Source organism: Plectropomus leopardus, chromosome 13 (genome assembly GCF_026936395.1).
Source record: "Plectropomus leopardus strain MGB_pleo_1.0 chromosome 13, ASM2693639v1, whole genome shotgun sequence".
NCBI lineage: Eukaryota > Metazoa > Chordata > Actinopteri > Perciformes > Serranidae > Plectropomus > Plectropomus leopardus.
In genome coordinates this window covers 33,164,018-33,191,469 of record NC_142188.1, presented here as the reverse complement: position 1 = coordinate 33,191,469, position 27,452 = coordinate 33,164,018, and the positions used below count along the sequence as shown (strand labels likewise).

At 38.7% G+C, this 27,452-nt stretch overlaps 3 protein-coding genes across 4 annotated transcripts; 1 reads left to right on the top strand and 2 right to left on the bottom strand.

Annotated features, from left to right (window-relative positions):
* Window positions 1-696: 696 nt before the first annotated feature.
* On the bottom strand, window positions 697-6,624 carry snai3 (snail family zinc finger 3). Its single transcript, XM_088086288.1, has 3 exons — window positions 6,330-6,624; window positions 2,737-3,345; window positions 697-1,574 (listed from the first exon to the last, which is right to left on the bottom strand). The coding sequence occupies exons 1-3, from the start codon at window positions 6,406-6,408 to the stop codon at window positions 1,396-1,398; spliced, it is 867 nt and encodes a 288-aa protein (XP_087942414.1). The 5' UTR covers window positions 6,409-6,624; the 3' UTR covers window positions 697-1,395.
* A 655-nt stretch (window positions 6,625-7,279) lies between these two features.
* cyp17a1 (cytochrome P450, family 17, subfamily A, polypeptide 1) lies at window positions 7,280-17,443 on the bottom strand. The gene is made up of 8 exons (XM_088086287.1): window positions 16,709-17,443; window positions 16,472-16,610; window positions 14,783-15,018; window positions 13,420-13,506; window positions 11,733-11,951; window positions 9,779-9,948; window positions 9,518-9,621; window positions 7,280-9,335 (listed from the first exon to the last, which is right to left on the bottom strand). Exons 1-8 carry the CDS (start codon window positions 17,021-17,023, stop codon window positions 9,058-9,060), a joined length of 1,548 nt encoding a protein of 515 aa, XP_087942413.1. The 5' UTR covers window positions 17,024-17,443; the 3' UTR covers window positions 7,280-9,057.
* A 1,713-nt stretch (window positions 17,444-19,156) lies between these two features.
* borcs7 (BLOC-1 related complex subunit 7) lies at window positions 19,157-25,273 on the top strand. 2 transcript variants are annotated; one of them, XM_042501822.2, is made up of 6 exons: window positions 19,157-19,215; window positions 19,288-19,478; window positions 20,990-21,052; window positions 23,832-23,875; window positions 23,981-24,001; window positions 24,099-25,273. In XM_042501822.2, the coding sequence occupies exons 2-6, from the start codon at window positions 19,347-19,349 to the stop codon at window positions 24,130-24,132; spliced, it is 294 nt and encodes a 97-aa protein (XP_042357756.1). In that variant the 5' UTR covers window positions 19,157-19,215; window positions 19,288-19,346; the 3' UTR covers window positions 24,133-25,273. The 2 variants fall into 2 exon arrangements, with proteins under 2 accessions (XP_042357756.1, XP_042357755.1); XM_042501821.2 differs by having other exon boundaries at window positions 19,173-19,215; window positions 24,118-24,745.
* Window positions 25,274-27,452: the final 2,179 nt, after the last annotated feature.

The window sequence follows — 27,452 nt, the reverse complement described above, 5'->3', positions numbered from 1 at the left end:
TTGGCACGTTGCAGATGGCCCCGCCTCCAGCTCTTGCATATGCATGCTCACTTTCTTCCTCTGTTAACTTAATGTATGCTCACTTTTTTTGTGATCCAGACATTCAGAGGGTTTTTACCTTGAAGAAAACTATCCCCAGAGGTCTCTTCCTCGTAAAAAAATAAATGGACAAGGTAATTTAAACCTGTGAAAAAAAAACCCTGAATAAAGCAGTTTCACATGAACCTTAAGAGACTGTTTGGATCATTTCACAGTTTTCACTCCTTGGCTGTGTTCATGCATGTGGCATACATTTAGGCAGGACTGAATATTTTTGTGTTTAATCTTGGAATTTCCAACTCAGCTGCTACAATAAGTCTAAAACACACTATGAAAACAAAATTGTTATTTTTTTTACCCCACAGCCATCAATGCTTAAAAACGCACCTGCACTGTATTATTATTGGGTCATTCTGGGCTTTTGCCTCAGAATTTGTCATTTTTACTATTTTCCACCTGATGATGTATACACAGATGAGTTAATGCTCAACATGTTAATTGTTGCAGTATTCTCCAAAACATACGAACAAAAAATACACATCGAGTTTTACTTGAAGATGACCATCAACCAAACAGCTGCACACTCTGGAATTCAGCTTGACACTGCCATGGATCAGTAATACATTCAACAAAGACTGACACGTTGAATATGTTGGAAAAAAATTTATTCTGCAGGCAAAATGTTATTTACATAAATGTTGATTTTTCATGATCTCAGTTCAACTTCTGTATCTAATAAGGTCAGAAAAAAAACCCATTCAAACTCGTCCACCTTGAAATGAAAAGCTCTGCAAGTGCAATGGACGCCCAGTCTCAAAATGAAGGAGGCGTACGACCATGTTCCGAGACAATGTATAGAACGGCTTTCAGTCTGCCTTGTGAATCTCCTCGGGCATGTTGTGGGGACTACGGCAGCTACAGAGGGATACCACTTGGGGTCTTGAGGAGCTGTGATTGGGCTGTTGTTTTCTTCTTCAGGTTTGTAATGACAGCAGAGACAACTGAGAGTGAGGACAACTAGAAGCAAGTTGAAGACTCAGTAACCTTTCACTAACACATCTAACACAGACGTCTCTGCTCACCGCCGTCACTGCTCTCCGTCACAGTCAATGACACGTAAACAATTACTGTGAGGTCTACAGCACTCTACAGCCTGATAAAACATGAGAAGTTATTAGTGATAGTACTGTGGTGGTGATAATGACACCTAACCAAAAATTAAAAACCTATACTGGAGACATCAACGATGGGACACACAAGTGTAATTCCACCTCAAAGCACCAAGCACGGTGGCTAACAACCAGTAACATGGGGCACTGAGAGCACTGGTCAGTGCAGGTTGACGGGCGGTCTCTGTCAGGATAGGGGGCAGCCAGCTTCTTGGTGCTTGGCTAACAGTGAGATCCTGGAGAAGGTCTTGAAGCAGCCGGCACACTGGTATTTTTTCACTTCAGAGTGGGTTTGGAGGTGAGCTCGCAGGTTGGATCTGTCAGCGAAAGCTCTGCTACAGTGGAGGCACGAGAATGGTTTCTCTCCTGCAGAGGGAACACAGAGATTCATGTCAGTAGGCGGGTTTCCATTAACCCTCAAACTGCGCAAATTGAAATTGCGAATACAAAACACAATTCCTCTGTGAAATCATGGATGACCTTACAGATATCCCACATGGCTGCTCACCTGTCCATTATTGCTTGCGTAACATACCTACGTCAACTTCGATTTGAAGTAATGACAGCTAGTGGCAGCAATAGAAATAAAGCTGCTAATGTTTTGAAGATCCATCACCATACTTCTTGGAATATTATCGCCAGAGCAGAAGTCGCAGAACATCACTCAGTGGAAACGCAGTCATTTCACAAGTGTTTTTTATTGACATTTAAAATATTGCTTTAGTTTTGTGCAAATCTGTAATGGAAACCCGCCTAGTGATGAAAGGGGGTTGTAATTTCCTGTTCCATGAACCCTATAACCAAACTCAACCACAACAGTGCCCCATTCAGACTGGCAAAGTATCAAAAGTTGAATTTTTGTATCCACTTCCATGAAGTTAGGGGACAAATAAGAGATAATAGATGTTTTTAAGAATGTCATAAATCAAAACAGCAGAGATTTCTTGACTTTTAGTCACTAGTATGACTCAAGATCAACTAGATTAACTCTGCGAACCAGTCAAGTTTCAGTGACAGTATATATCCATGTCTGTAAAAACAGACAACACCGAAGATGTCACTAATTCAGAATCTCACCAAATGTCTCCCCTGAAGGCCAAAAAAGTGTTTTTGCAGAACATTATGATGTTACAGTGAAGTTGACCTTTTGAATAAATTAATTTTGACCTTATCATTATATCCTGTTATCCTGACATTTCTGTGAAATACAGTCATGATTAGCATTTATACCAAAAACATGTTTCGTGAGGTTACGGTGACCTTGATCTTACCTTCTACCATCAAATTCTTTTATGTTCATTCTTGAGTCCAAGTGGACATGTGTTCCAGATTTGAATAAATTCCCATAAGGTGTCGTGGAGACATTGTGTTCATGTCCTCATGCACATGTCTCCTGTAGTCTCGTGATGACATCATTAATACTCACCGTGTAAAACTGGAGGAAGCAATGTCAATAAAGAGTTTTTTTTTTTTTAATTTTCAAATGGCTGAAGACACTATAATGTGTGAGTGTGAGTGTTTGACTGACCTGTGTGTGTTCTTATATGTCCCTGAAGCAGCCAGGGTCTGGAGAAAGCCTTGCCGCAGAGTTTACACACACAGGGCAGTGTGTGTGTCCTGATGTGCATCTTGAGTGCTCCCAGGCTGACATACTCCTTCTCACAGTACTTACAGCTGAAGTACTTCTTAGTGCTCCACTCACACTGGAGCTGCTTGTGTTTGGCCAAGCCCGAGAAGCTCAAGTACTCTTTATGACAGTCCAAACACTCAAAACTCTCCTGGCTGCTGCCACCAAGAGGGATGGCTGGGAAGAGGGTGAGGAGAGGGAGGGATGAAGGGAAGAGTGCGTCTCTCCTCCTGTGCTCTCCTGTGACGCACTGGATTTCCAGGTTCACTGTTGTACAGGACTCGGCAGGTTTGCAGGCATCCGCAGGGCTTCTAGTGTAAATCTCTGGAGAGTCGCCCGAAACAGATCGAGGGGAGGTGTTTCGAGAAGACGGAAGATGAAGTCGCTCTGCTCTGAGAGAGAGAGGACGGGAGGGGGGAGCTCTCTGCTGCAGCCGGGGGCCTGGACAATGGTGGTGAGGGGAGATGGCATTGTGCGTCAGAGAGTCTTCATGGATGCTGCAGGGAGCCTCTGTGGAACACACACACACACACACACACACACACACACACACACACACACACACTTTATTATTGACTACATGAATTCAGCTACAGAATGCCTTGGTGTTGAATTAAAGTCCTTTAATTCACATTTTTGCAGGTCTGTGCGGCACAGGCAGAAGTTTTTAAACTCTTTTTCCTCAGCCGCAGTTTGAGGAGTTTGAATCTTGGGGTGGATAATTGATCAGTTGATCTGATTACAGCTGATTAGATTGATCAATGAGAGGAGCAGCTGCTGCAGAGAAGATGGAATGCAAACGTTTAGACCTGGTGCAATCAACAGTTAGGTTTCATTTACACTGCATCTAGCTTTCTGCTGCTCCATTTGTGCGCTGCGCTGAGTGTGGCACAATGAATAACTGAAAAATATGTATATTTCAACAGCGCTGAACAGTCCAGCTCCAAAATAAGGTAATCAAAACATTTCTGCAGATGTGGTAATTGTGTTTGGCCACCACAGAAAAATAAAATGAATGTGTAGGAGACCCTGGCAATTACTGAATGAGAAGTTTATTAGCTTCTGGGTTTACATTCATTTACATTGTGATGATGTCAAATGTTTTTGAATTGCTTTTCTTGACTCAAGAAATGGTAATATTATATGGTAATATTTGGTGGACACCTGCAGCCTGTCCTCACTGGCTGCAGGTGCTGTTTCTATTTATTCCTATTGCTTGCTCTGAGAGTGCTGCTGTGGATGAGCTGTTTGAAATTCGTAATTACTTACATGAAATCTCCTTATTTCACCAAAAAAACTCAGACACAGTGTCAGCTGGTTGGAGGGAGATCACTGGAAAGCTAAAAATTTCTACTGAGGTGAATAACCATCACTAAAAACAAGCTAGGCTAATGTTACTTGCTATTGGCTATCTTGTATGTAATTTTCAGTGAATATTACGTTATGAAACTAAGTGTTTTCTGATTTAAAAAGTAAAATTACAAATGTAGGAGGATAGCAAGTTCGCTACTCACTCATATTTTAAGTGTTTATGTCTCCAGTCGGATTTCCAGCAGTTACATGAAGTAACAGAAGCACATATTCAATATTTATTTATTTATTTTTACTGTTAGCAAAGAGCTCCAGTGTTACGCAATGCTACGTAATAGTTAATGTTAATTTTCAGTTGAGACACAGCGTCAATTTGTTCCACACAGGAGCAGCTGTCGAGCCAAGTTGGATACCTTATAACATTCGGTAAATCGGTACAGCGTTGTTTTTGGCTTAATATCAAATAGCGCTGAGAATTTTCACAGCGGCCCAACACGATTATTTAGTCATGAATATTAATACTTCTGAATTATAACTAACTTTTCAGGGGCTTTAATTCTAATTCTTTACTCAAAAGGTCCAATTTTATATTCAGAACACACACGCACACACACACACACACACACACACACAATAGTACATTTACTGTGATCAAACCTTTGAAAGCATGCAGGACGTCCACATCTGTGCTTCTTTCAAGCCAAAACTTAACACAGTTGACCAAGTTTGTACAGCTAACATCACTGCAAATTTTCCTTTGAATTAACTATGATTTCATTCTTATAACCAGCTGTTCTTCCTGGGCTCTATTCTGATGGCAGTAATAGAAGTTTATCAATACAGTCGGGACAGGGAGGAGGGAGTCTCAAGCTCGCTTTAAGGGCTGTATTGGAACAAATACAAAGGCTGAAGGAGGGATTTGTCAGGAGGAGCCTGGAAGGCCGCTACATAGGCTCTTGAGGCTGCTTAATGGGGCCCTTCTGGTCTCTCAAGGACCTGGGGATTTTGCACCTGCTGAACACAAATCGACACTTTGTTTGTGGCCAGACAAAATGTCATGTCCCTTTATGCAGCATTACCTTATATAAATGTGTAAAGAGCTAAAACAGAAAGTTGTGCTGATTTAAAACATTTAGTAGGATACTGGACCAATCCAAAGTCAGTTTGGTCCAAAATAGGCCGTTTTTAATTTCTATGAACACTAATGTCTAATGATTGTGAACCGTCAACAACAAAAACTACTACTCCATATAATTCCTATATCGGCCAAAACATTATTATTTCATAAATATGGAGACTCCAGTGCTTTACTTGAAACATGTTAACTAAATTTATTCGCTCTTCCAAGTAGAAAATTCTACTTACTAAAATTAATAATAATACATTTTATTTATAGAATACTTTTCAAAGTACTCAAAGAGTCTCTGTCAATATCAATATTAGGCCAAAATGACTCAGTCTGATGCTTGGGGGTTCAATTATTGATGTTAGCTTAGGCAACTCTAGGCTACCTCTGGTAATGGACATAAAATCTTAATCTACAAGGCATCTGAAAAGAGTTAACCCTTTTGAAATATTTTCTTGTACTGCGTTCAGAAGCCTTCTACATTCATTTACACCTTTGAAACCTGAGCAAATGAGCAAACTGGTTTGAAAACATGGCCAAAAGAGCACTGAGCAACGTGAAAAGAGATGTGCCAATAACTGCAAAACCAGTTGCCCTTTGGGGACAAATAGTTGAAATTGATTTATAAATATAAAATTATCATATACTTCAAATAATCATTAAATATTTATCTATCTATCTATATTTCTATGTATCTATCCTTCCATCCATCCATCATCATTTCATCCATCTATCTGTTCTCCCACACAAACACACACACACACACACACACACACACACACACACACACATTGCTATTGCTCTCCCCCTTTTCTCACTTCTTTCTTCTTCTCAGGCACCAGGTTAGCAGTTAGTTTCTGTGTTTAAAAAAAAGATCAAGCCAGTTGGCCCGTGTTTCAAAGGGTTATATTAGGCTGTTTCTATTTTGTAAAATATAGTCAAAAAAGTAAACAAAAACTCAACTAAAGTGTCCTCAACTTAAAGTACACGTGTAACGGAGTAACGGAGTAGCCTCTGAGTAACTTTCCATCCTGCACTGTCCGGTACACAGCCTTACCCTGAGTGAGGGGCTGGAGTCTGCCATAGTTTGCTCTCTTGGCGCTGTGATGGTTCTTGACTAAGAAGGAGCGCGGCATGTCGGTGTGGTCTTCACGGGAGTCGCTGTGGAGTGACGGGGGATCTACAGCCGCCGGTTAACGGCAGCAGCTGTCGGTGTTGGTGGTGTGAGAGAGCCCGTTAGTGATTCAGGCGGCTGTGTGTCTGTTCGCCTGTGGCCTCGCGCATTCTCCCGCTGGTCAGGTGCGAGCCAAGGGTCGCGCGGGGGAATTTCCATACACAACAGTGTGGAGCCAATTACAAAGAAAGGACAAGTGCAGGGGGCGGGCTCTGCGTGTCAATCAGCATACCCCAACAAAACAGGTGTATGAATGGTGATAGCAGCTCACTATAGAGGCAGGAGCACTTCACACTGCCGGAGCCGGAGCTCAGGCTGCAGCCACACACTTGTCGGCCTGGAAAATCTTTCCCCTGCTCAACAGCCCCAACATGAAGCACAACAGCAGCGGATACAAAAAATTATCACATGAATGAATATCAAAGAGACAGAAGCACACCAGGCAGCTGCTGCTTATGTTTTGTAAGGTAAATGTTGGACTAATGGAAAAATCTACAGTAAATCACCAAAGATGAACTCACATTTTTGTCTTAAATATGAATGGGACAAAAGTGGTTTTGCCAGGCCTATGCTTGTCTGTATTAGGTCTACCATAAAACACAAATACGAAAACTTTAGCACATTATATGGAAGCCCTAAGCTGCCATACATTTGTGCATTTATTTTTCCTCCCTTTTCTTGAGATAAGGAGATGATTTTCTATATATAATCTCTTGTAAATGTAAAACATTTTTTTAATTTAAATCTAAGATCTCAAAATAACATAATACCATAATAGCGGGCCAGGCATCGAAATAATTTATTTGTAACATCATTTCAGTGTAGCAGTGTAAGAGGAGCAGGAGAATATCAACCACCCCAGCTAGAATGGAACTTTCCCACAACATTGGCTTTACCCACAAGTTGTAATAATATTTAAAAGACAACATTCTAATCTAATTTTCAAAGAACCTTTTAAGGATGTTAATTATTTCAAATAATGTCCCTGTTAGGTTAAATGCTTACTAAGATGTAGCCTGACGTTATAACTGCAACTTTCTTAGGTTGTTTTTGTTTAGAGGTGACAGATCATAGAATGTTTTTTAAGAACAACATTTTGGGAACCAAAAGCAAACTTCCTGCTGAAAATGTTACTAAAACATTGCATTGGTTGCATTGTACTATTCTCAGAACAATTTTAGAACCAAAAATTTCTAGCTAGGTTCACATCACAGATTTGTGCAAAATTCAAGCGATATTTTTGAAATGCTGATAAAACACAATTGTGAGATGACTGTGTTTCCACTGAGTCTGCTACTTCTCCTCTTGCGATAACATTCCAAGAATCATGGTGGTGGATGTTGAAAACATTAGCAGCTTTATTTATATTGCAGCCACCACACTAGCTGTCATTTGGCGAGCCCCTTATATGTGGGAGCGGCTATGATAATAACTCAGTTAGGTTATTTAATGGGACTACTGTCCCTGTCCTAGTATACAATCACCAGTAGTGATTCAGCTAGTTGCTATAAACCTATATTATTTATACAATCCATATTGACCCACTCACAATCACAATGTTGATTTACAATAACTTCCAGATAGACAACCGAGGTTACACTTATATATAATCAAACGATATAGAGAAAACTCTGCCTTCACTAAAAAAAATTTTGGCCCCTAAAAAAAATCAATATCTGTTTGATTAAATGCTTTATTTACAAGATTTTCACCGCTTTAACTTGCTTGAAGGCAGCCCTTACCGACAGGGATTTGAAGCTGTTCAATCAAAAACACCAGACTCCACTGAGAAAAGCATTCATTTTACTCCACTGAACGGTGGACCTGCTGCTCTGCTGCTGCCTCCATCAGCTGTTGTGGGAGTTGAAGAGGAGACAATATGAAAATCTAATGTACAGTTAAACTGATACAGATGTTTTTTAAGTGGGTAAAATATGTTTTGCTGCGGTCCACAGCAGGACATTGCTTAGCTTCCGTGTCGGTGTTGTGGGACTGGATGTGACTTTTTTATTTAAAACAAATTACAAATACTACCACTGAAAGATGTATGTCCCTCCTCAGTGATTAATGTTTTTTTAAAAATGCCTTACCTGTTTTACCCCCTTTATGCATATAAATAACAAACAGTCCCTATCCCTACCTACAGAGGAAGGTCAGTGTGCTGACTAGGAGCAAGCGGAGAACACTTTCTTGCTCGCCTTTCTTCATCTTTTTTCTTGTCCGCACAGTCTTAGCAAATGAATTACACCCAAAATAATAGGGGGTGTCTGAAACCATAACTGTGCAAAATCGTACAAAAAGAGTAGTTACGCTTAAAGGACAGTGAAGAGGAAAGCAGATGGTGCTGGGGGAAAGAGGGAGACAGAAAAAAAAGAAAATTATTTAAGAGGCGCTGGATTATTTATACAATATTATCATATATAATGGTGTATTATTAACATAAATCACGGTTGTCATCAATGTCAATATTGTGATAGCCCAAATTTTGAAGATATGATAATAGAAGTCATGCAAACAAAGAGATGATATTTGCAGTTCTTTGCTTCTTGCTCGGTCCTCTGCCTGCAGGATGAATGTCTGAGCCTCTGTTGGTAAGAACATGTGTCCAGTCTCAAAACTCCTGGCATTTTTCCTCCCAGCCTGGGCGGGGCACGGCATGCACCTTGTACTTGGCCGGCTGGAGGACCACACCGAACTTGCCCTCCAGGCTGGGCAGAGAGTGTCCTGCTGGGACTGAGAGGGTGAAGCGCTGCAAGATCCACGACAGGAAGAGGAAGAGCTCCATTTTTGCCAGGGCCTCGCCCAGACACACCCTGACCCCGGCACCGAATGGCAGGTAGCTGGATGACGGGATGATCACAGCTGTGCCTTCATTGTTTAAGAAGCGACCTGCAGAGGAACAACATGTGATATTATTATTTACAGATGCTCAAATTATAGTGCAATTGAATTTTCAAAAATGTGACAGGTTTCCATTTGTGCATTTAAAAATATTATTTTAAAAAGTAAAAGCACAGAAATACTTATCAAAAACAAAAGCAAAGAAGCAAAAAGCCTTGGTTTTTTCTCACCGGGGTCAAAGAGCTTGGGGTTTTTCCATTCCTTCTCATCATGGTGCAGAGACCACAGGTTGATGATGACTCGAGTTCCTTTCCTCACTGTGAAATCCCCGATGCTACAGAGCAGCACAGACACACAGACAGACAGAGATAGATGGCTGAGCGTCAAACTCATATCTCTTTGAGGATCAAATTACAAGCAAAATCAACCAGAGTATTTCTGGTTATGTAACACCAGTCAGTAGAACAGTGACTGGCATATTCTGAGTGTACCTGGTGTCACTGAGGGCCACGTGGGGGATGAGCAGAGGGGCCACAGGGCGGATCCGTAACACCTCCCTGATGGTAGCCTCCAGGTAGGGCAAACTACCTCTGTCGCTGAGCTGGGGGCTCCGGTCCCTCCCCACCTTACTGTCCAGCTCCTCCTGGATATGCCTCTGCACCTAAACACACACACACACACACACACACACACACACACACACACACACACACACACAGAGTCAAAATATCAGTGTTCTGCACCATGAAAAAACTGTTTTCACCTGAAGTGTTTTGTCTCTCAATTTATGTAGTGGAAGTAACTTCATACTTCATATTCACAAAAGTGAGTGTCCCCCCGCAGTTGTTCCCAACTGGTGAGTCACAGTCCAAAAGTGGGTGGTGGTTCTACTCTGAATCACTGACAAAGTGTTTCATGAATGTGTAAAGTTTGTAAAAAAAAATCTCTGCCACTGAGCTTTTTATTTGAAGTGCAGTTTATTTCTATTCTTGCGATATGTTCTTATATCTTTATGGACTAAGCCAGCATATTTACATTTTGTGAAATAAAATTGTATATGTGATAATTTAATGTGTGGACCTTCAACTAATGAAAAAGGAGACATCTGGACCCTGTGAGAGGACAAGGTGAAACCACTAATCTTAAGCACATAAAAGCAGATTGTGGGTTCTTCAGATTTCACAAATAAAGCACTGGTGACTCATACTTTCATAGAAACTTTGTGGTTAAACTGTTGAGGATGTAGCATCTGTGACATCACCCACATGGCTTGAATTCTTGATTATCATACATCATGATTTTCATCTGAAATATATGGCATTATGGAAGGGCAGTCACAACTGCTGACTACGATTGGCTGAGATATCTGTCAATAAAACTACAGAGAGACTAAACTTTGGAGCTGAAATGATTCTGCCTCTAATATCAAGAGTCAGAGTGACACCTAGTGGACTTCAGGGGAACTGCAGCTCAATGTACTCCACATTCTCCACATGCTAGTGAAGTACAAAAAAATCCCCCCAAATTGAAAACCAAACTTTAACAAAAAGCCACACTCTTAACTAAATTCAGAGTGTCAGGCACAAGAAAGACAGAGGAATCTTTTAGAAATCTGTCTCACTGTGACAGCTTAGTACAGATTTTTAATTTCTCCCACGTATTTGGGAAAAAGTGGGATTTGGTGAGTACTACAAAAACTAAGCATTAGAACAGCAAGTAGTTTTTGTCACAAGTGTGTAATAAAGTATAAAAGTCTTTAAAAATGCATAAATTTCATTTAATCAAATTTAGATAATGTTTTAATGTATTTAAACTGATATGATTAATAAATTTCAGGGCTAAAGAAATACTCCTATACTTGATACTCAAGTACTGTACTTAAATGCAAATCTGAGGAACTTATACATCACATATTATGAGTATTATTATTATTATTATTACAAGTATTATTATCCCATGCCACTGTCTACTTTTACTTCACACTTCAGAGGGAAATGTGGTACTTTTCACTCTACTACTATTATTAGATAACTACTTTACAAATTACATTTTTTTACACAAACCATATAAAAGTACACAATTGCAGCTGAAACAATTAGTTGATTAATTAGAAAATTAAATAGCAACTATTTTTTTTATAATCCTGTAAGTAATTTTCCCAGATTCTCATATAAAATTAATGTATGAGGACTGGCTGCTTTTCCTTTAAATTATTTAAATTTTTTGATTTATGACATTCATTTAAACCTTTTTGCCTGTGTACCTATGGTCAGTGGGGTTCATTATTGTGCACAACTGGTCAGAGTTGGATGGTTAAGAAAGTTTAGTGCCTCTTGAGTTGACTTTTCTTACATTTTCTCTTACCAGAAAATGGGTAAGGTTAACAATATGGGACAAGTTTAACCCCCCAGCTGTTGGTGCCCTCTGCTGCAGCTCCAGCCATACCTGTGGGTAATGGATGAGGTAGATGACGGCCCATTTGAGCACTGTGGTGGTGGTCTCCACGCCGGCTCCGAAGATGTCTCCCACAGTCATGAGGAGGTGGTCGTCACCGAGGCCCACAGACTCTGCTCCGATCTCTGCTGTGTTGTTGTTCTCTGCGCTGCGTTTGGCCCTCAGTAGAGCGTCCAGCAGGTCTCTCTGCACATGGTCACTGTAGTCTGCCTGAGAGGGGGCCCCAGGTCAGTGTGGAAGTCACACATTCACAAGACACAAAAATGTCTCAACTCTTAACCTCGAAGTCTAAAACAAGTCCTAAGTTACCGTAGTGAGAATCAAACAAGTCATGTGGAGTCCCTGCTATCAGTCAAGCAAGAAAAGTCAAGTCATTGCGCAGGTCAGGTAAGTCACAAGCAAGTCAAAAGTCAAGTCACAGGCCAAGTCATATGTAATTCTGATGATTGAATGGGCTAATAAGTTAAAGTTAAAATGATACATTTGACATACCGTTCCTTGTGGGTGTGTCAGTGATGGATGAAGTTGGATGTTGAGGTGATTGTGTCACTTTATATGCCGCTGTTCTTTTCTTACGAGCATCATAGATAACATAATCCTTGAATCCAAATTAAATTGTTTTTGGACTCATCGGTTGTCAGGTTTGTGCACATTATACCAGAAATCACTCAACCATGTTTAAAACACGAAATGCAAGCTCTTAATGTCTAGAAATATGCAATATTTAATAAAAACGTCAAATCCTTTCCAGTCATCTGAAATCTAAGCAAGTCTCAAGTCTTTTTAAGTCATTTATAAACATTTGTCAAGCGAAACTCAAGTCCTCAACTTAAGTCTGACTCACGTCAAGCCATGTGACTTTGATGCCCTACACCTCTGCAGTACAGTACAAAAACACTCGTAGTGCACAGTGTACTGTATCTGATAGCGTTTTAATTTAGCAGATACAGAAATTTGAAATTCAATTATTATTTTATTTTTTTATCATCATTATTATTGATTTTTTAAAATTAAATTGTTGATGTCCATACATATGTTCAATTTGCTTGTGAGTTTTTTTTTTTTTTTTTAAAGGATCGAGGTAATGATAATAATGCACAAAAATTTAAACACAACACTTTTGGTTTTGCTCCCATTTTTCCCAAGTTTAAGAACGAAGACATTTTTAAGCACACAAAAGGACAATTTCCCTCAAATTACCTAAAATCTGTGTTGGTGAGCACTTCTCCTTTTCCAGATAATCCATCCACATGACAGGTGCTGCATGTCAAGATGCTGATTAACCCTTCGGACCTGCTTTAATATTACACACACTCGTATCTCTCTGTGCACACAAACCTTTTCCTACGTTTGTTGAATTATATGCTTGCCTGAGTTTTAGACCACACAGGCAAGTTTGACATTTAAGTATATTCAGCTGATCTGCTGTGCACTAACTAAAATGCTGCTAAAGTTTTGGCGTTGCTTAAGTAATAGAAGCTTGCACTTCATTTGAATTAATTTCCACACAGTCTCTTTTTAGTGACACTTTACAAATTCCAGTAATGTCCCTGAGAGATTACAATTAAAGATGGTATGAATTTGTGGCTTTTTGCCAGCTCTACCATATAACCCGTACATCTTTACCATATTTTGCTCATCAGTGACAGTATATTATTAAATAAGGGGCCAACTGTACCTTGTGTTCGTCATATTTCTTCTGTAGGAGTTTGTCTCGGATGGAAACACACTGCTTTAGAAGACGCAGGTCTGCATTAGGAAAAATCTGGCAAACAGAGACAGATATCATTTATACATCATGATATCATACAGTATATTGACTGTATCTGGTACAGTTTCTTTTTTAAAAACATAAAATGAGCAACTTGGTATTAAATCTTCCACAAAAAGCAAGAAATTAGTTGAAATGTATTTTTTCTAGGGAAAAGGACGTCTAGGGAAGACAGAAAATAGCTCAGATAGGTTTATCATAAAATCACAAAGTTATTATAACTTTTCAATGCTTTCTCCACAAATTCTGTGTTTTTTTTCTTTTTTTTCAAACTAATTTTTAGGTATTTTTTGGTACTTTTAATGAATTTCTTGAGAATTTCAGTGTCACTTTTTCATTTGTTGCTCTTTAAAGCCAATTTGCTCGATGGGTTAAATATCCATTTTTGCGTCAACCTTAGACCAAACATGAATCAGTATAACTGCTGTAAAGAAAAAAAAGACAAATTTCACACTGTCATGTACCCAGGAGTCCATGACGAGTCTAATATTATTCAGACAGCAGCTTTAACTGGTACATTGCAAACATCAATTGTAAGTTATACATTGTAAAACCTGAAATGTCGACTTCAATTTGAAAAATCTAGGAAAAGCATTGCCTTAAAAAATGTAAATCAATAAAACTAGTAGTCTTAATTTATGTGTACCTCATATCTTACTGTTAGGTTTACTAAAAATGTTGTCATATTAAATTAATTTTAACAAAAATTGACAAGTTTAAGTAAATCAATCTTTCTAAGTTTTAGCAACTCAAGTAAACCAAGTTTAATATGCTATATATTTGCATGGTGCTGGTTGCAAACTAGTCAATGATATTTGTATTTTCTTAAACATTTAAGGAAAACAGAACCGACTTCATTATTGGCTAAATTGTCTTCGTCATGATCAAGTTCAATAAACGAAGTCAGACTAACTTCTTTTATTGAAGTTGCTAACACAAGGTAATTTAAAGTTGCAGCAACTTCACAAAATTAAGTAAATACAGCCACATTTAAGTAAACTTAACTATTAAAGTCAAAATACATGAAGGTTAATACTTACTTGCATTTTTCAAGTTAATTGGTTTCCAAGATTATTTTAAGTTAGATCAACTTGTCAGATTTTACAGTGCAGTGCCCTCACCTTTACCATCAAAAGCACTGATAAAACACATTGATTTCGTTCTCATGATGCACCTTTACTTGTGTTCCTGTACATCTTCTGTATGTTCCTGTTTCTTCTAGTTTCTTTTTTCTCACACTCTGCTCTCATGTCGTGTTGCTGCTATGTACCTGTAACCATGGAAAGATGTCGACCAGGCTGTCCTTTGCCACGGTGTCCACGATGCCCTGGCTGTAGCTCAGCATAGCCTCGAACTCTTTGTCTCCTCGCTGGTAGGAGGAGTTGAAGCAGAGGGCGCAGATGACATTGGTGACAGAGCGGGTCAGCTCAGGAGCCAGATCTAGGGCCAGTCCTGCAGCTGCTGCCTCACACAGGATGGAGCACAGAGACTGGGCCTCTGCATAGACTAAGCAGCACACAGGACACACACCGGCTTCACTCACTGACATGTTTACAATCTGACTGAAATCTTCACCTGTATTTACTGTATATGGTGTGTATTACTGCCTGATGGATATTCTTCCTCTGTGCTGTAGAGCTCTGTTGTAGTAAAAAACAGGTGCCACAATGTGTCACTGGGTGACATGTTCTGTCATTACCACACACACACACACACACACACACACACACACACACACACACACACACACACACACACACACACACACACACACACACACACACACAGTCCTGCTACCATGAAATACTCACCGCAGCACCAAATATGGATGAATCCACTGCTGAAAATAGTCGAAAACAAATGCATTATATCCTCCTGTTTGACTTTATTTCTTTCATTTAAATGGGAGGAGGGCAATAAGCAACTTAAGGAGAAACCCAGAAATGAGCAAGAAATGAGTAAAAAGTACAAAAAAAAATACCTGAAAATTAGCCACAGAACAACAACAGCAATAACTAAAAAACAAACAAGCAAACAAACAAAAAAAACTACAAAAGTTAAACAAACAAATGAAAAAAAAAACAAGAAAAGACCTTGAATAAAAGGCTTAAATTGTGATTTTTATAAATCTACAGTCTTGAAATTTGTGGGACAGTCTTGTCAGGTTGTTCATTGCCTTTCCCCCCCCTGCTTTTGAAGAAATTGCACCAGTTTCCTCAGGCCTCCAAGGTTTAGAAACTTTAAAGGAAATTTAAATGCAGCACAAAAGACAAGTTATTTCAATCCAGATTTCAAAAGGTTAAAGGAATACTTCACCCACAAAATGCCATTTTTTTCATATCAGTTAGTCATGCTGTGTAACCTTGAATTCATGTAGAAAATGTTTTCCCCCCACGCCTCCATGGAAATAAATGAAAAGCATGTATAATGTGCCCAACAGTCCCTAAGGTAATAACCCTATGATACGAGTAGCAGCTGGCCCCTCAGGTATGTATCACATTATCTAATCTGGGCCCCATTTGAAAAGTTTGGACACCCCTGGCTTAACTGATCATTTGTGCATCTGTTTCACACAGAACTTCCTGTATTCTTCATTAATATTATATGCATAGGTGTGTTTGACTAAGGAGTCTAGAGGGAGAATTGTATATGGAATTGCATCTGTATGGAGCCTTTGAAGTCTTCAAAATGCTGTTACATTACATTTCACAGTCACCCAGTGATGCCTGAAGCTGACATACAAGCCAGCTGCCACTCATCAAACATTCTCACACACTGATGGCAAGCAATTTCAGGTTCTTGCCTGCCATGCAGACTGGAGGAGACGGGGATCAAACTGCTGATCTTCTGTTAAGTGCTAAACCTACTCTACATCCTTAACCACAGCTGCCTGGTGTCAGAGATGTGTACAGTTTCTAAAGCTCATATTAAGTGAGAAGTTGGAGAGAAGTGCACTTACTGATCCTCTCAATGGAAGCAGAGCCCTCTCCAAACATGCACAGAGCTCCATGCACTATTTTCCTGTGGAATCTCCAGGTGGGGCTATAGTCTCCAAACGCGATGTCTTTGCCATCTCTAGTCAGAACATCAGTGGTTACCTTCATCACACACAGGACGGGACGGGAAGGGAAGAAAATAATGAATGACTGCTGCAGGTGCAAAGAGGAGGAAGACACTGAAGAGGAGGTCTACCCACAGATCTGGGTCTCCCTGCAAATATCTTCCCCTTCTTCAGCAGGACCTCTTTGGCGTGTAGGTGCTGGTTGACGATGATGACACGGTGGGAGCCCATCATCAGCGAATACGTCTGTCCGTATTTCTCCTGCAGCTTTTGGAAGAGCACATGAGGAGGATGTGGGCTCCGCAGACTCAGCAGGCTGCCAATCAGGGGCAGTGCTGGGAGGTGTGGGGGCTCCTGGGGGCCACGTGTGGGTGTCCTGAGCTTCAGCTGCAGAGCTAACAAAGTCAGCCCCACGACCAAGAACACACACAGACACAGAAACCAAGTCATATCCACAGCCGGGGCCCTGACAGAGGGGAGGCCGAGCTTTACAGAGGTTAGCTCTGCAGGAGGCCCTGAGCTGCTGCAGAGACTCGCTTTTATCCCGCTCCTTCAATGCCACATCCTTGACTCGAAATATTTAAGGCTGGGCCACTTCCAAAAAGATAACATGACACCTGATTCATTGAAAAAAACAACCATGACGACATATTCACATAACATGGACGCTATGAAAGTGCAGTCAGCAGCCAAGTACATCACTGAAGGACAGTTCTGAAATATTTGTATGGAATCCTCTGTGCAATTATTAAAATGTGCAATATTCTTACAACTCTTGTATGTAGGCTATATTTAATATGACACATATTGCATGTATCTGTGTTTTTTCTCTTATTTATGTATCTCTGTTCAATTCAATTTTATTTATAAAGCTCATTATCACAAATCACAATTTGTTGCAGAGGGTTCTAAGGCATACGACATCCCTCTGTCCTTAGACCCTCACCTTGGATAATGAAAAAAACTCCCTAAAATCCCTTTAACTGTTATTCATTGTAGCATTGCACACATATTATATTTAACTTACATACTAGTTTAATACATTTCATTGTAGCATAAGACACAATTTTAGATGTTACGCACTCAGCACATTATCCATATTAGAATTTTAATGTTCACATACTAATGCCAATAGTCTATTACTGTATTTCTGTACATTTATGTTTTTAAACACTTTACATACTCAGCACATTATGTATACGTTTATTTTAAAATATTTACGTAATAGTCCCAATTGTTTACTATTACTGTACTTATATTTTATATTTTGACATACTTTACATACTCAGCATATTATACATTCTTATATTTTTAAGTATTTACATACTAGTGCCAATTGTTTACTATTACTGTATTTATATTTCATATTTTTACATACTTGTGCTGCTATGTATTTCTCCTTACTATAATTCTCTATGCTGGCATCAGAGTGACTGCAGTGAATCACAAATTCCCCCTTTAGGAATCAATAAAGTATTTCTGATTCTGATACTCTAGCTATTCAATTTTTTTGCATTCAACATTTCCATCAAACTCCATTTATTGGAAAGCTATGTTAGTGCTCACCATGTACATGAACATTTTACACACAACACACGATTAGTTTATAAAAAATAATAGACTGGGGTACACTATACCCGACAAAGGAGCTCAGAGCAGCTGCTGTGTTATTACAACATAAAACATAATAATATAATTTACAATAATGCAGTGGTGGAAGAGGTACTGAAGTTTTTTTAAAATTTTTTATTTTATTTTTACTTAACACTACAGTGCAGAAGTACACTGTTACAAGTCATATTACTAATTATGTATTTACTTAAGTAAAAATACACAAGTATTAGCATCAAAAGAAGTACTGCAAGTAAAAATAGACTACCCATTGTGCAGACTTTGGCTCATTTCAGAATAATACAACATCAATGGATTGTAAGTATAGATGATTTTATATTATACAATATACATTCATTTATATTGATTATGTGTCCATTTATTTAACCCTTTAACACCTACATCAGCACCAGTTCTCTCGTGCTGCATTCAGATGCCTTCACATTAATTTTAACCTCTAATTCCTGAGAAAATTGTGGTTCGTTGTCATGAGGAAAAAAAATAATGAGCAACTTGTCTCAAATTTTTGAAAGAAAAATGTTCAGAAAACTACAGCTTTAATTCTTATATAATATATATTTGCTTATTTGCTATATATTTTAGTTTTCTCTTGAGGTCATTTTCTTATTTGTTGTTTACTATTTAATTTCTAAAATCTTTAATTCTTTCCTTATTTTACATTTTCCTGTAGTTTACAAGTTTTTGTGCCATTTCTTATCAAGATGCTCATCGCCCTCTAATGTTTTAGGAAGAAATCAAGACAATATACTCAAAAGGGTTTATGCTGCAGCTGGTGAAGGTGGAGCTAATTTTAGTTTCATATACTGCTATGTAGCTTGATTTATGCTTATTTATTTACACCATACATTGTTAATAATTACAGCTAGGATAGACCCTTACAAGGAAGAGCCGTTACAGACAATGAATGAATATTTTAGACTACATTAACCAGAATCTAAAAAGTAACTTAAGCTATCAAAAAGCTGGAGAGGAGTGAAAGAAAAATATATTGATTTGATAATAAATACAAGGTAAGTCAATTCATTTGTTTTTTGCAGGATGAAGAATTCAGCTGTGAGACACATAATTTGTTGTCATTATAGTGGACGCGTTGCTGTCTGCTTTGACCCTCCCCGCGCACCATCGCCAGCCATAACAAAATATGGCGTCTGCAGAGACACAGCCACGGTTCGGCCAGTCTGTCAAAGGCTTGTTATCCGACAAAGTGGGCTCCTGCAGCGGGGACGTGATCGCTCTGACCCGCCAGGTGCTGAAAGGATCCCGCAGTCAAGAGGTAAAACGATGCGCGTCTCTTAAAAAAAGAGCAGAGCGTGACTCACAGCAGACCAGCGTTGCTAACATGCTAACTAACGTTAGCACGCAAAGAACAAACCTTAACGTCATTTTGTTTCCAAAATAAAAGCTTCGCTAGTACTGTCAACGCAGATTGCGTTGGCTCCATCACTGGGGATTTAATTTTTAAGATTGAGCTTTAGTTTGTACTTTCTTTAGCTTTATACTGCTAACGCAGGCCAGCGGGGGGCCTCGATAAAGGCACAAAACCACACAGTCAATGCTTATAACACCAAGTCAAAACAATACACTATAACTAAAGTTGGCATATCTTTATTTAATAACAAACAACATCTTCCTAACGTTATCATTACCATTATTACGTCATAGACATAAGCTATTCAGGAGGTAAACTTTGTGATGCAACTAACCATTGGAGCTCAAACGATAAGTCGATTAATTGAGTTTTACTGACAAAAACTACTTTGTTAATCATGAGTCCTATTAACATTTCTTAGTTTCAGTGTTGCAGTTTTTGCGAATTCTGCTTTTCTTTCGTGATTTTAAACTGATTATTAATTACCAGCACATGTAAGACATAGCCATAAGTTTGAGGTGATCTACGCCCATTTTTAAAATTCATACATCTTATTCCTTTGGTCTAAGATGGTCCAAAAATACTAATAAACATGGACACATATCTCTCAAATCCGAAAATCAGCGTGCCAAAAGGTTGTAAAGCCTGGAGCTGCTCCATAGAAAGTGAATTGGGAAAGATGTTAGAGATGAAAACCATACCCCCTTTTCCACCAGATTAATTCTTGTTTCTTAAACTGGTTCCATTAAGGACTCAGCACTTCAACCAGTTTGGAGTTGAACCTTTGCAAATCAAAGCTGCCATAAAGGACAACACAGGGCATTGTAACAAAATTGCGGATTAGACTATGAACTGTGAACTTTGGTTCTGTTATAACAGATATTTGTTTTTACCCACCAAAAACCAAGCATGAACCAACTATTAATGAGACAGATGCACACTCTTTTTTTAATTTGACAATTTCTCGGCCTTCCCATCGATGCCTTCTCCACCTATTTTTTGGCTTTAGAACCAACTTCTCTCGTTCTGAAATCCTGAAAGATTCAAAACACTCCAAATGGTTCAAATTAGCTATGGGAAATGGAACGGAAATCGATTTTATACTGGTGGAAAAGAGGCGAGAGCAGAGAACTGAGAACAGAATTAAGCTCATTTCTTGATGACATCGCAAGGTTGCGACTTCCTTTCCCGGTGTTTCACTTTGAGAGAGATTAGCTCATGTTAACAAATATTAATCGAACTTTCCAGAGCAATGGAAATAACATATTGGGATTCTTAAACCATATGCTGTTCCCCTTTAAAGGAATCATGACGGGTTTTGTTTTCTGATGATTCATGAAGAAAACCATTTTTATTGGTCTTAAAAAAGTCGGTTCCAGCCCTGAATGCCATATTGTTGTTTATGTCTCTTCCAGCTTCTTGGTCAGGCAGCAAGAAATATGGTCATTCAGGAGGATGCCATCCTGCACTCTGAGGATGTAAGTATCATCTATATCATATATGATGCCATGAGAGGACAAAATACAGCACACACTATTCACTGTTGAGAAAGACAACAGTGCCAAAAACTAAAGAGTTAAATGATCACCTCTCTAAGAGCATCACAACAAAAAGGCTAAATTCCATCATTCAGGCTCTTTGATTGATGCTTGTGCTTTGATTGATGCTTGTGACGACACTGAACAAAATTTGACACTTTAGATTTTGCTCTGATTTTTTCACAGTCAAAAATCAAGACTTTTCATAAGCACTGAACAGATAGATTTTTCTCCAATTTTTTTTCTCAAAATTTGTGTTTTGGAGCACATCACTCAGTGAAAACACAGTCATCTCGCAATTGTGTTTCATCGACGTATCGAAAATATTGCATAAATATTGCACATATCTGTAATGGAAACCTGCCCAATGAAATGTTCTGCTTGATTACACAACCCACCGCCACAGATGGAGCGTGTCATTGGCTGCTGACTGCAGGAATGTCCTGTTGCCTGTGGGCTGAGTGTTCATTTCACTGCAATGAGACATCTCCATTGTTGTAGATGTGAATTTGGCAGTACGTCCAAGCTTCCACACAACCACAAAAGTCAGTTATGAAATGCTGTCAGGTCAAGACCCTAGTGAGGAGATGCAGATGAGCTTCCCTTAAAAGGCTTCTGATCTTTGTGTAAAATTTCTTTGGTTCTGCAAATACATTGTTGCATCAGGTCTTCAGTTAGCTGCTCTCAGATGATATTGCAGGTTAAGATGCTGGATGTGGAGTTCCTGAACTGGTGTGGCTACATGGTCTGTGGTTGAAAGGCTGGTTGGATGTACTGCCAAATTCGCAGAAACAACTAAAAACATCTTACGAACATTTGGTTCACAGCAACAGCAGACAGTGACACGCTCCATCTGTGGTGTTGTGTTGTGAGATCAAGCTGCACATTTTAGAGTGTCCTTTTATTGTCGTCATTCCAAGACAGACCTGTGTGGTTACGATGCTGCTTAATCAGCATATGGACATGCCAAACCTGCCAGGTGGATGGATTATCTTGGAAAAGGAGAAGTGCTCACTGACACAGATTTTAAATAATTTGTGAGAGAAATTTGAGAGAAATATCTGTTGAGTGCATTAAAGGTATCTCGGGACTTAAACCTGTGAAAAATGAGAGCAAAAACAAGAGTTGTGTTACTTTTTTGTTCAGTATAAATGCAGTACAAAAAAAGTCTAAATACTGTAGGGTGGCATGGTGATGTGGTGGTTAGAACTATGGCCTCACAGTAAGAGGTGCCCAGGCTGGGTTGGGACCTTGGGTGGGGTTCCCTCTGTGCAGAGTTTGCATGTTCTCCTTGTGTCAGCGTGGGTTTTCTTAAAATTGCCCGTAGGTGTGAATGCGAGGTGGTCTATCTGAAGGCGGGTTTCCATTACAGATTTGTGCAAAACTTTCAATAAAACACAATTGAGAGAATGTTCTGCGACTTCTCTCGCAATGCTCTCCAACTTTTCTCAGGCGATAACATTCAGTGAAGCATGGCGATGGATTTTCAAGACACTGGCAGGTTTATTTCTATTGCAGCCACTTGATGAAGCTGATCTAATATGCCTGTAACTTCTTTGTCTCATATAAGAATTAAGAAGATCTTGGTATCTTTCGCCGTCTGCACTACAGTGTTTTGTAGAATGTCATGTGACTTTGTTTTACTTCTTCTCCTCCTCCTTCTTCTATTTTGGGTTTAGTGGCGGTTGGCATCCATAAAGTCGCATTACAGCAGATCAGTGTTGCACATCATATAATCTAGAAAATCCAGAAAAATGTTTCTATTCCAGTTTTGCGTTATATGGCTTTATCGAATCGCCGGAAATACCACCTTATGTGAGCATAAAAACTTTTTTGTGATAAACGGGAGTTTTTTTGAAACTGATGTGTTTCCATGAGGTGTATTTTGTATTCACAATTGCTATTTGTGCAATTTGAGGGTTAATGGAAAGAGCTGCAACTAACAATTATTTTGATCAATTAATTAATTAATTAATCGAGTAATTTGTCGTTTATTTTTTTGATTAATCGATGAATCAGATTAAAAAAATAAAACAGAAATAATAAAATAAGCATTTTTTTTCTGCCAACACTTTGCTTAAAAACAGATTATCATTGACAACAGTGCTAAAAGTGCATCAACAGGCGGTTGCTTGAACATCTCTGAGCTGCCAAAATAATATTAAATTATGAATAATAAATAACTACAAAATCAAACATGAAACAATTCAAAAACTTCTTGTTCTTGTTTGTAAGGTACTTTAACAGTCCCACTACACAGTGAGTGACATAATAATTGTTTGACACAACGAATTGCTAATTTTTTTTGTTGCCAACACATTTAATAATCGATTATAATCGATTTTATTGATTCGTTGTTGCAGCCCTAATGGAAACCAGCCTTCTGTCAGTCCTGCAATAATCTGGCAACTGGTCCAGGGTGTACCCTGCCTCTCGCCCCATGGCAGTTGCGATTTGGCTCGAACCCCTCTGCGACCCTTAAGAGGAGGAGGTTATGGGCAATGAATGAATGAATTAATGAATGAATTAATGAATGAATTAATAAATGCAGTAGTGGGTGAAAGGTGTGTGTGAAAGGCGTGTGAATGCAGCATGAGAAAACTGATCCAGGTTTCAAGTGTTAATACATCCTTTAAAAACAAAATACAGAAAACACTTGCACACTGCTCTTGTTTTTATGATCAACAACGTTTCAACATTATTATCATCTGTGTTTCAGAGTCTGAGGAAAATGTCCATCATCACCACACATTTACAGTACCAGTGAGTATCATCAGCTGTGTATGAGTACAAACATGTGAACTCACTGACTTTGCTCAAACTGGCAGTGAATATTTAAACAGTGTCTGTCTGTCTGTTCTCACTCAGGCAGGAGGCCATCCAGAAGAAGTAAGTCTAAACACTCGTCTCTGTTTATGCTTCAGTAGAAGCAGCTGACATCACAGTCTTAGCACTCAGCCATAACACAATCTGACTGTTTGCTCAGACTCCTCTCTTTCCTGCAGTGTGGAGCACTCTAAAAACCTGCAGGACCAGCTGAGACACCTGCTCAAGTGATGGAGCAGCAGAGGACACCTGCGCTTCAGGAGGATCCCCGATAACCAACACTGTCTACGCAGGAGGGTTTGACGTTAATAATCTGCCATATTTCTACATCGTAACACACTGCTGGTCAGTGCTGCTGGGACAGGAAGTGATGCGCTGCTCCGACACACAAGCGCTGTGCGCCGGAATTGCTCTGAAATTTAAGGACCTTGGTAACTTTTTTTTACTGAGTTATGTAATACGTGTTGATGAATTAATCATTATTTCAACCAAGACCCATAACCGATAATTTCCAGCTTCTCGTGGCCGATAAGATACTGATAATTTCTTTTTGTTTGTTTTTCCATTACCTGAGGGTATGAAAGGCTGAGATGTAGTGAGTACAGGTTTAACATTATTTAACATTATAGCTCTGACCTAACCAAATATAACAGACATCACTGCAGTTAACACAACAAGAACAACAACAGTTCTGACTCTTAAATGGACACTTTGGTTTCAAATGAAATTCTCTGACAATCTGTCAAATCAGAGTAACTGTAAATTGTATCACTCAATAAAAATATAAAAGCTTTTATACAACCAAAAGCCTACGGCTGCTTATTTGTCAATGAAACATTGATGAATACAGATAGATATTAGGCTGTTGTGACATCCAGAATATTTTGTTTTGAACATAAAAAACAACATAAAAACAATGAATGCATCAAGATAAAGAACAGATCTTCAGCTTTCATACACACAAAAAACTTTTAATTCTAGCTTCTTCCGTTTCTTTTTTTATCAACATCTGAATTTGCATTTTCATCAAAAAAAATTACATTTTAGACAAAAAGCTGGGAAAATCATTTTTTTTTTTAAAGAAAGTCATTTTCAAGAGCAAAATCATTTCATTTTTATTGATTTTTTCTGCTTGTTTTCTTATGTCAACTTGATTTGTACAAAAATAATGCCGAAAATAATATGTCAGAAAGCACCACATCTACAGAACAGTCCCTAAGTAGCAGCGGCCGCTGTCAGCAGTGTTCAGCGGTTACTGTGAGCAGCGAGCTTGGTAATAAATGACGATATATTTCCCTCTTGTTCCCTAATGATCTAAATAAATCGCTAAGTGTTTCTTGTGTTGCATTTTTTAAAACAACACAGCTGAGAGGGTCCGTAAAGCCACTAAATAGTGATAAGTTGGCACGTTAGTAGTCCTCTCACCCTGGGTCCTTAGATTGTCTTGTTTGTTTTTGGACATGGAAATGTTTTTTTATTGCATAACTTTCGTAACAGTGTCTCCTACTCTACAGTGAAAACACAGATTGATGGAAAATCTTGTCAGTGGCGGGTAAAGAGTTAAAAAAAAAAGAAACAGTGGGGTAACCCTGCTGCTGACTGTGATGACATGTTTTGGACTGATCTAGCAGGCACAGCAGTTTGACATCACGCGCTGCATAATGCAGTGTGTGTAGTACTGGCGGAGCAAAACCATGGGCAACACAGGCGAAATCAAGTCAATTATTGTTTATTATCATCAGTTCTATTTATCGGCCAAAAATTGTATTATTGGAACTATCGGTATGACTTCATAAGACCCATTATCAGGCCGATAATTATTGGTCTCGATGTCTTTTTCGGGGGCACCCCTGCTTATTACAATGAGACACATTTTGTACGTGTTCCAACAGCGTGGCTTTATAGTAAAAGAGTGCAATTACTAGACTGACCTGCTGAAGTCCAGACCTGTGTCCCACTGGACATATGTGGCACATTATGAAGCCCAAAATACGACAACAGAGATCCAGATTGTTGGACAACTGAAGTTGTATCCCAAGCAAAAACTGAAAAGAATTTCACTATCAAAACTTAAATAATTAGTGTCCTCAGTTGCCAAGCACTGACTGAGTGTTTTTAAAGAAAAAAGCTACCTACATATGGCCCACCTGGCCCCAGACCGTCTCAAAATTTTAACATGGGGTCTCTCCAATGTGTTCTAAATGTAAGATAAATGCTGGAACTCTCACCATTGTTACTGGACTTCCCCTAAACTTCAGGTATATTGGTTGAGTATTTTGAGAGAAATAGGGTAGATTTTGAAGATGAGCACTGAAGTAGATCCACTGTCTTTCTTCTTAGGCCTACCCAGCAACTGTATTGTCAGTCTACATAAGAAAACACTTTTTAACATCTTGACTTTCTGTGCAAAGAAGAACATGTTACTCTGCTGGACATCTGAAAAGGCCCCTGGACTTTTTGGTTGGTGTAAACTAATCCTGGAGTACATTCCATTAGATTATCTAACATATATAATACATTGTAAAACAAATATTTTTTTTTATAAAACATGGCAACCATTTTTGCAATATGTTGATGTAAACCTGTCCGCTATATTAATAAGAGCCTTTGTATAGTATATACAGTACTGTGCAAAAGTCTTAGGCCACTTTGAACTTTATTTTAGCAGGGTTATAATGACCATACATATTTATTTTATTGATTTCAGTAGTCTCTTTATTAAAATGCAACCAGAATACAGTATTAAAAATATTTCAGAATAAAACAACCTCATCAGGCTTAAGTTGCAAAAATTTACTGTGACAGCCATTTCCACTTAGCATGTCTTGAACTCCCTTAAGCAGGCAATATGAGATTTACAATACTAATCTGCTGGTGTCCTGACACCAGGTAGCGTTCAAGACATGTCCAAAGCTCAGTATTGACTGTTTGAGCTACCTTTTGTTATGGTTGAATGATTCCATGTTTCCACTAAATATTGACTTCACTCAGAAGAAGCCATTTTGTTTTGACATTGTACATGTTCTCTGTGTTCTTTGTATCTTCATAAAGAGACTAAGCAATAAAGGTATATATAATGACCTTATTACAACTTTTCTAAAACAAAAAAATCTATGGTGGCCTAAGGTTTTTGCACATAACTGTATATTGGTGATGACTTTTGATGGAAGCGCTCTGACACTTCAAATCTGTGAGCGGATGAAGTGATTAAATGTTATTCAGAAGGGATTTTCAAAAGTCATTTTATGCTGAGCAGCACTGTTTGTGTGTGCAGGTTTTATACGTAATGTTGTGTTTCAAATATCAAAACAAATAAAAATATCTGAAAAAAAAAGAAAAAAACATACTCTTGTGCTAACACTTTGGGAACAAGTTGAAGGCAAATTATTAATGTGTGTATATTTACAAAAAATAGTAAAGTTGGTCAGTTTGAACATTTAATATCTTGTCTTTGTGCTGGATTCAATTGAATTGCGATCAACGGAATTTTCAAATAACTATTAGGGTTTTACTT

What these genes read in the sequence shown, in the direction of transcription:
- snai3 (XM_088086288.1), bottom strand. Translation starts at nt 6,408, where the DNA reads ATGCCGCGCTCCTTCTTAGTCAAGAACCATCACAGCGCCAAGAGAGCA. An exon ending in ACTCCAGCCCCTCACTCAGG is followed by an intron (nt 3,346 to 6,329) that starts GTAAGGCTGTGT and finishes TGTGTTCCACAG; the next exon opens with AGGCTCCCTGCAGCATCCAT. An exon ending in ACATATAAGAACACACACAG is followed by an intron (nt 1,575 to 2,736) that starts GTCAGTCAAACA and finishes TTCCCTCTGCAG; the next exon opens with GAGAGAAACCATTCTCGTGC.
- borcs7 (XM_042501821.2), top strand. Translation starts at nt 19,347, where the DNA reads ATGGCGTCTGCAGAGACACAGCCACGGTTCGGCCAGTCTGTCAAAGGC. An exon ending in AAGGATCCCGCAGTCAAGAG is followed by an intron (nt 19,479 to 20,989) that starts GTAAAACGATGC and finishes TGTCTCTTCCAG; the next exon opens with CTTCTTGGTCAGGCAGCAAG. An exon ending in CCATCCTGCACTCTGAGGAT is followed by an intron (nt 21,053 to 23,831) that starts GTAAGTATCATC and finishes TCTGTGTTTCAG; the next exon opens with AGTCTGAGGAAAATGTCCAT.
- cyp17a1 (XM_088086287.1), bottom strand. Translation starts at nt 17,023, where the DNA reads ATGACTTGGTTTCTGTGTCTGTGTGTGTTCTTGGTCGTGGGGCTGACT. An exon ending in TTGCAGGGAGACCCAGATCT is followed by an intron (nt 16,611 to 16,708) that starts GTGGGTAGACCT and finishes TGTGTGATGAAG; the next exon opens with GTAACCACTGATGTTCTGAC. An exon ending in ACATCTTTCCATGGTTACAG is followed by an intron (nt 13,507 to 14,782) that starts GTACATAGCAGC and finishes TCTGTTTGCCAG; the next exon opens with ATTTTTCCTAATGCAGACCT.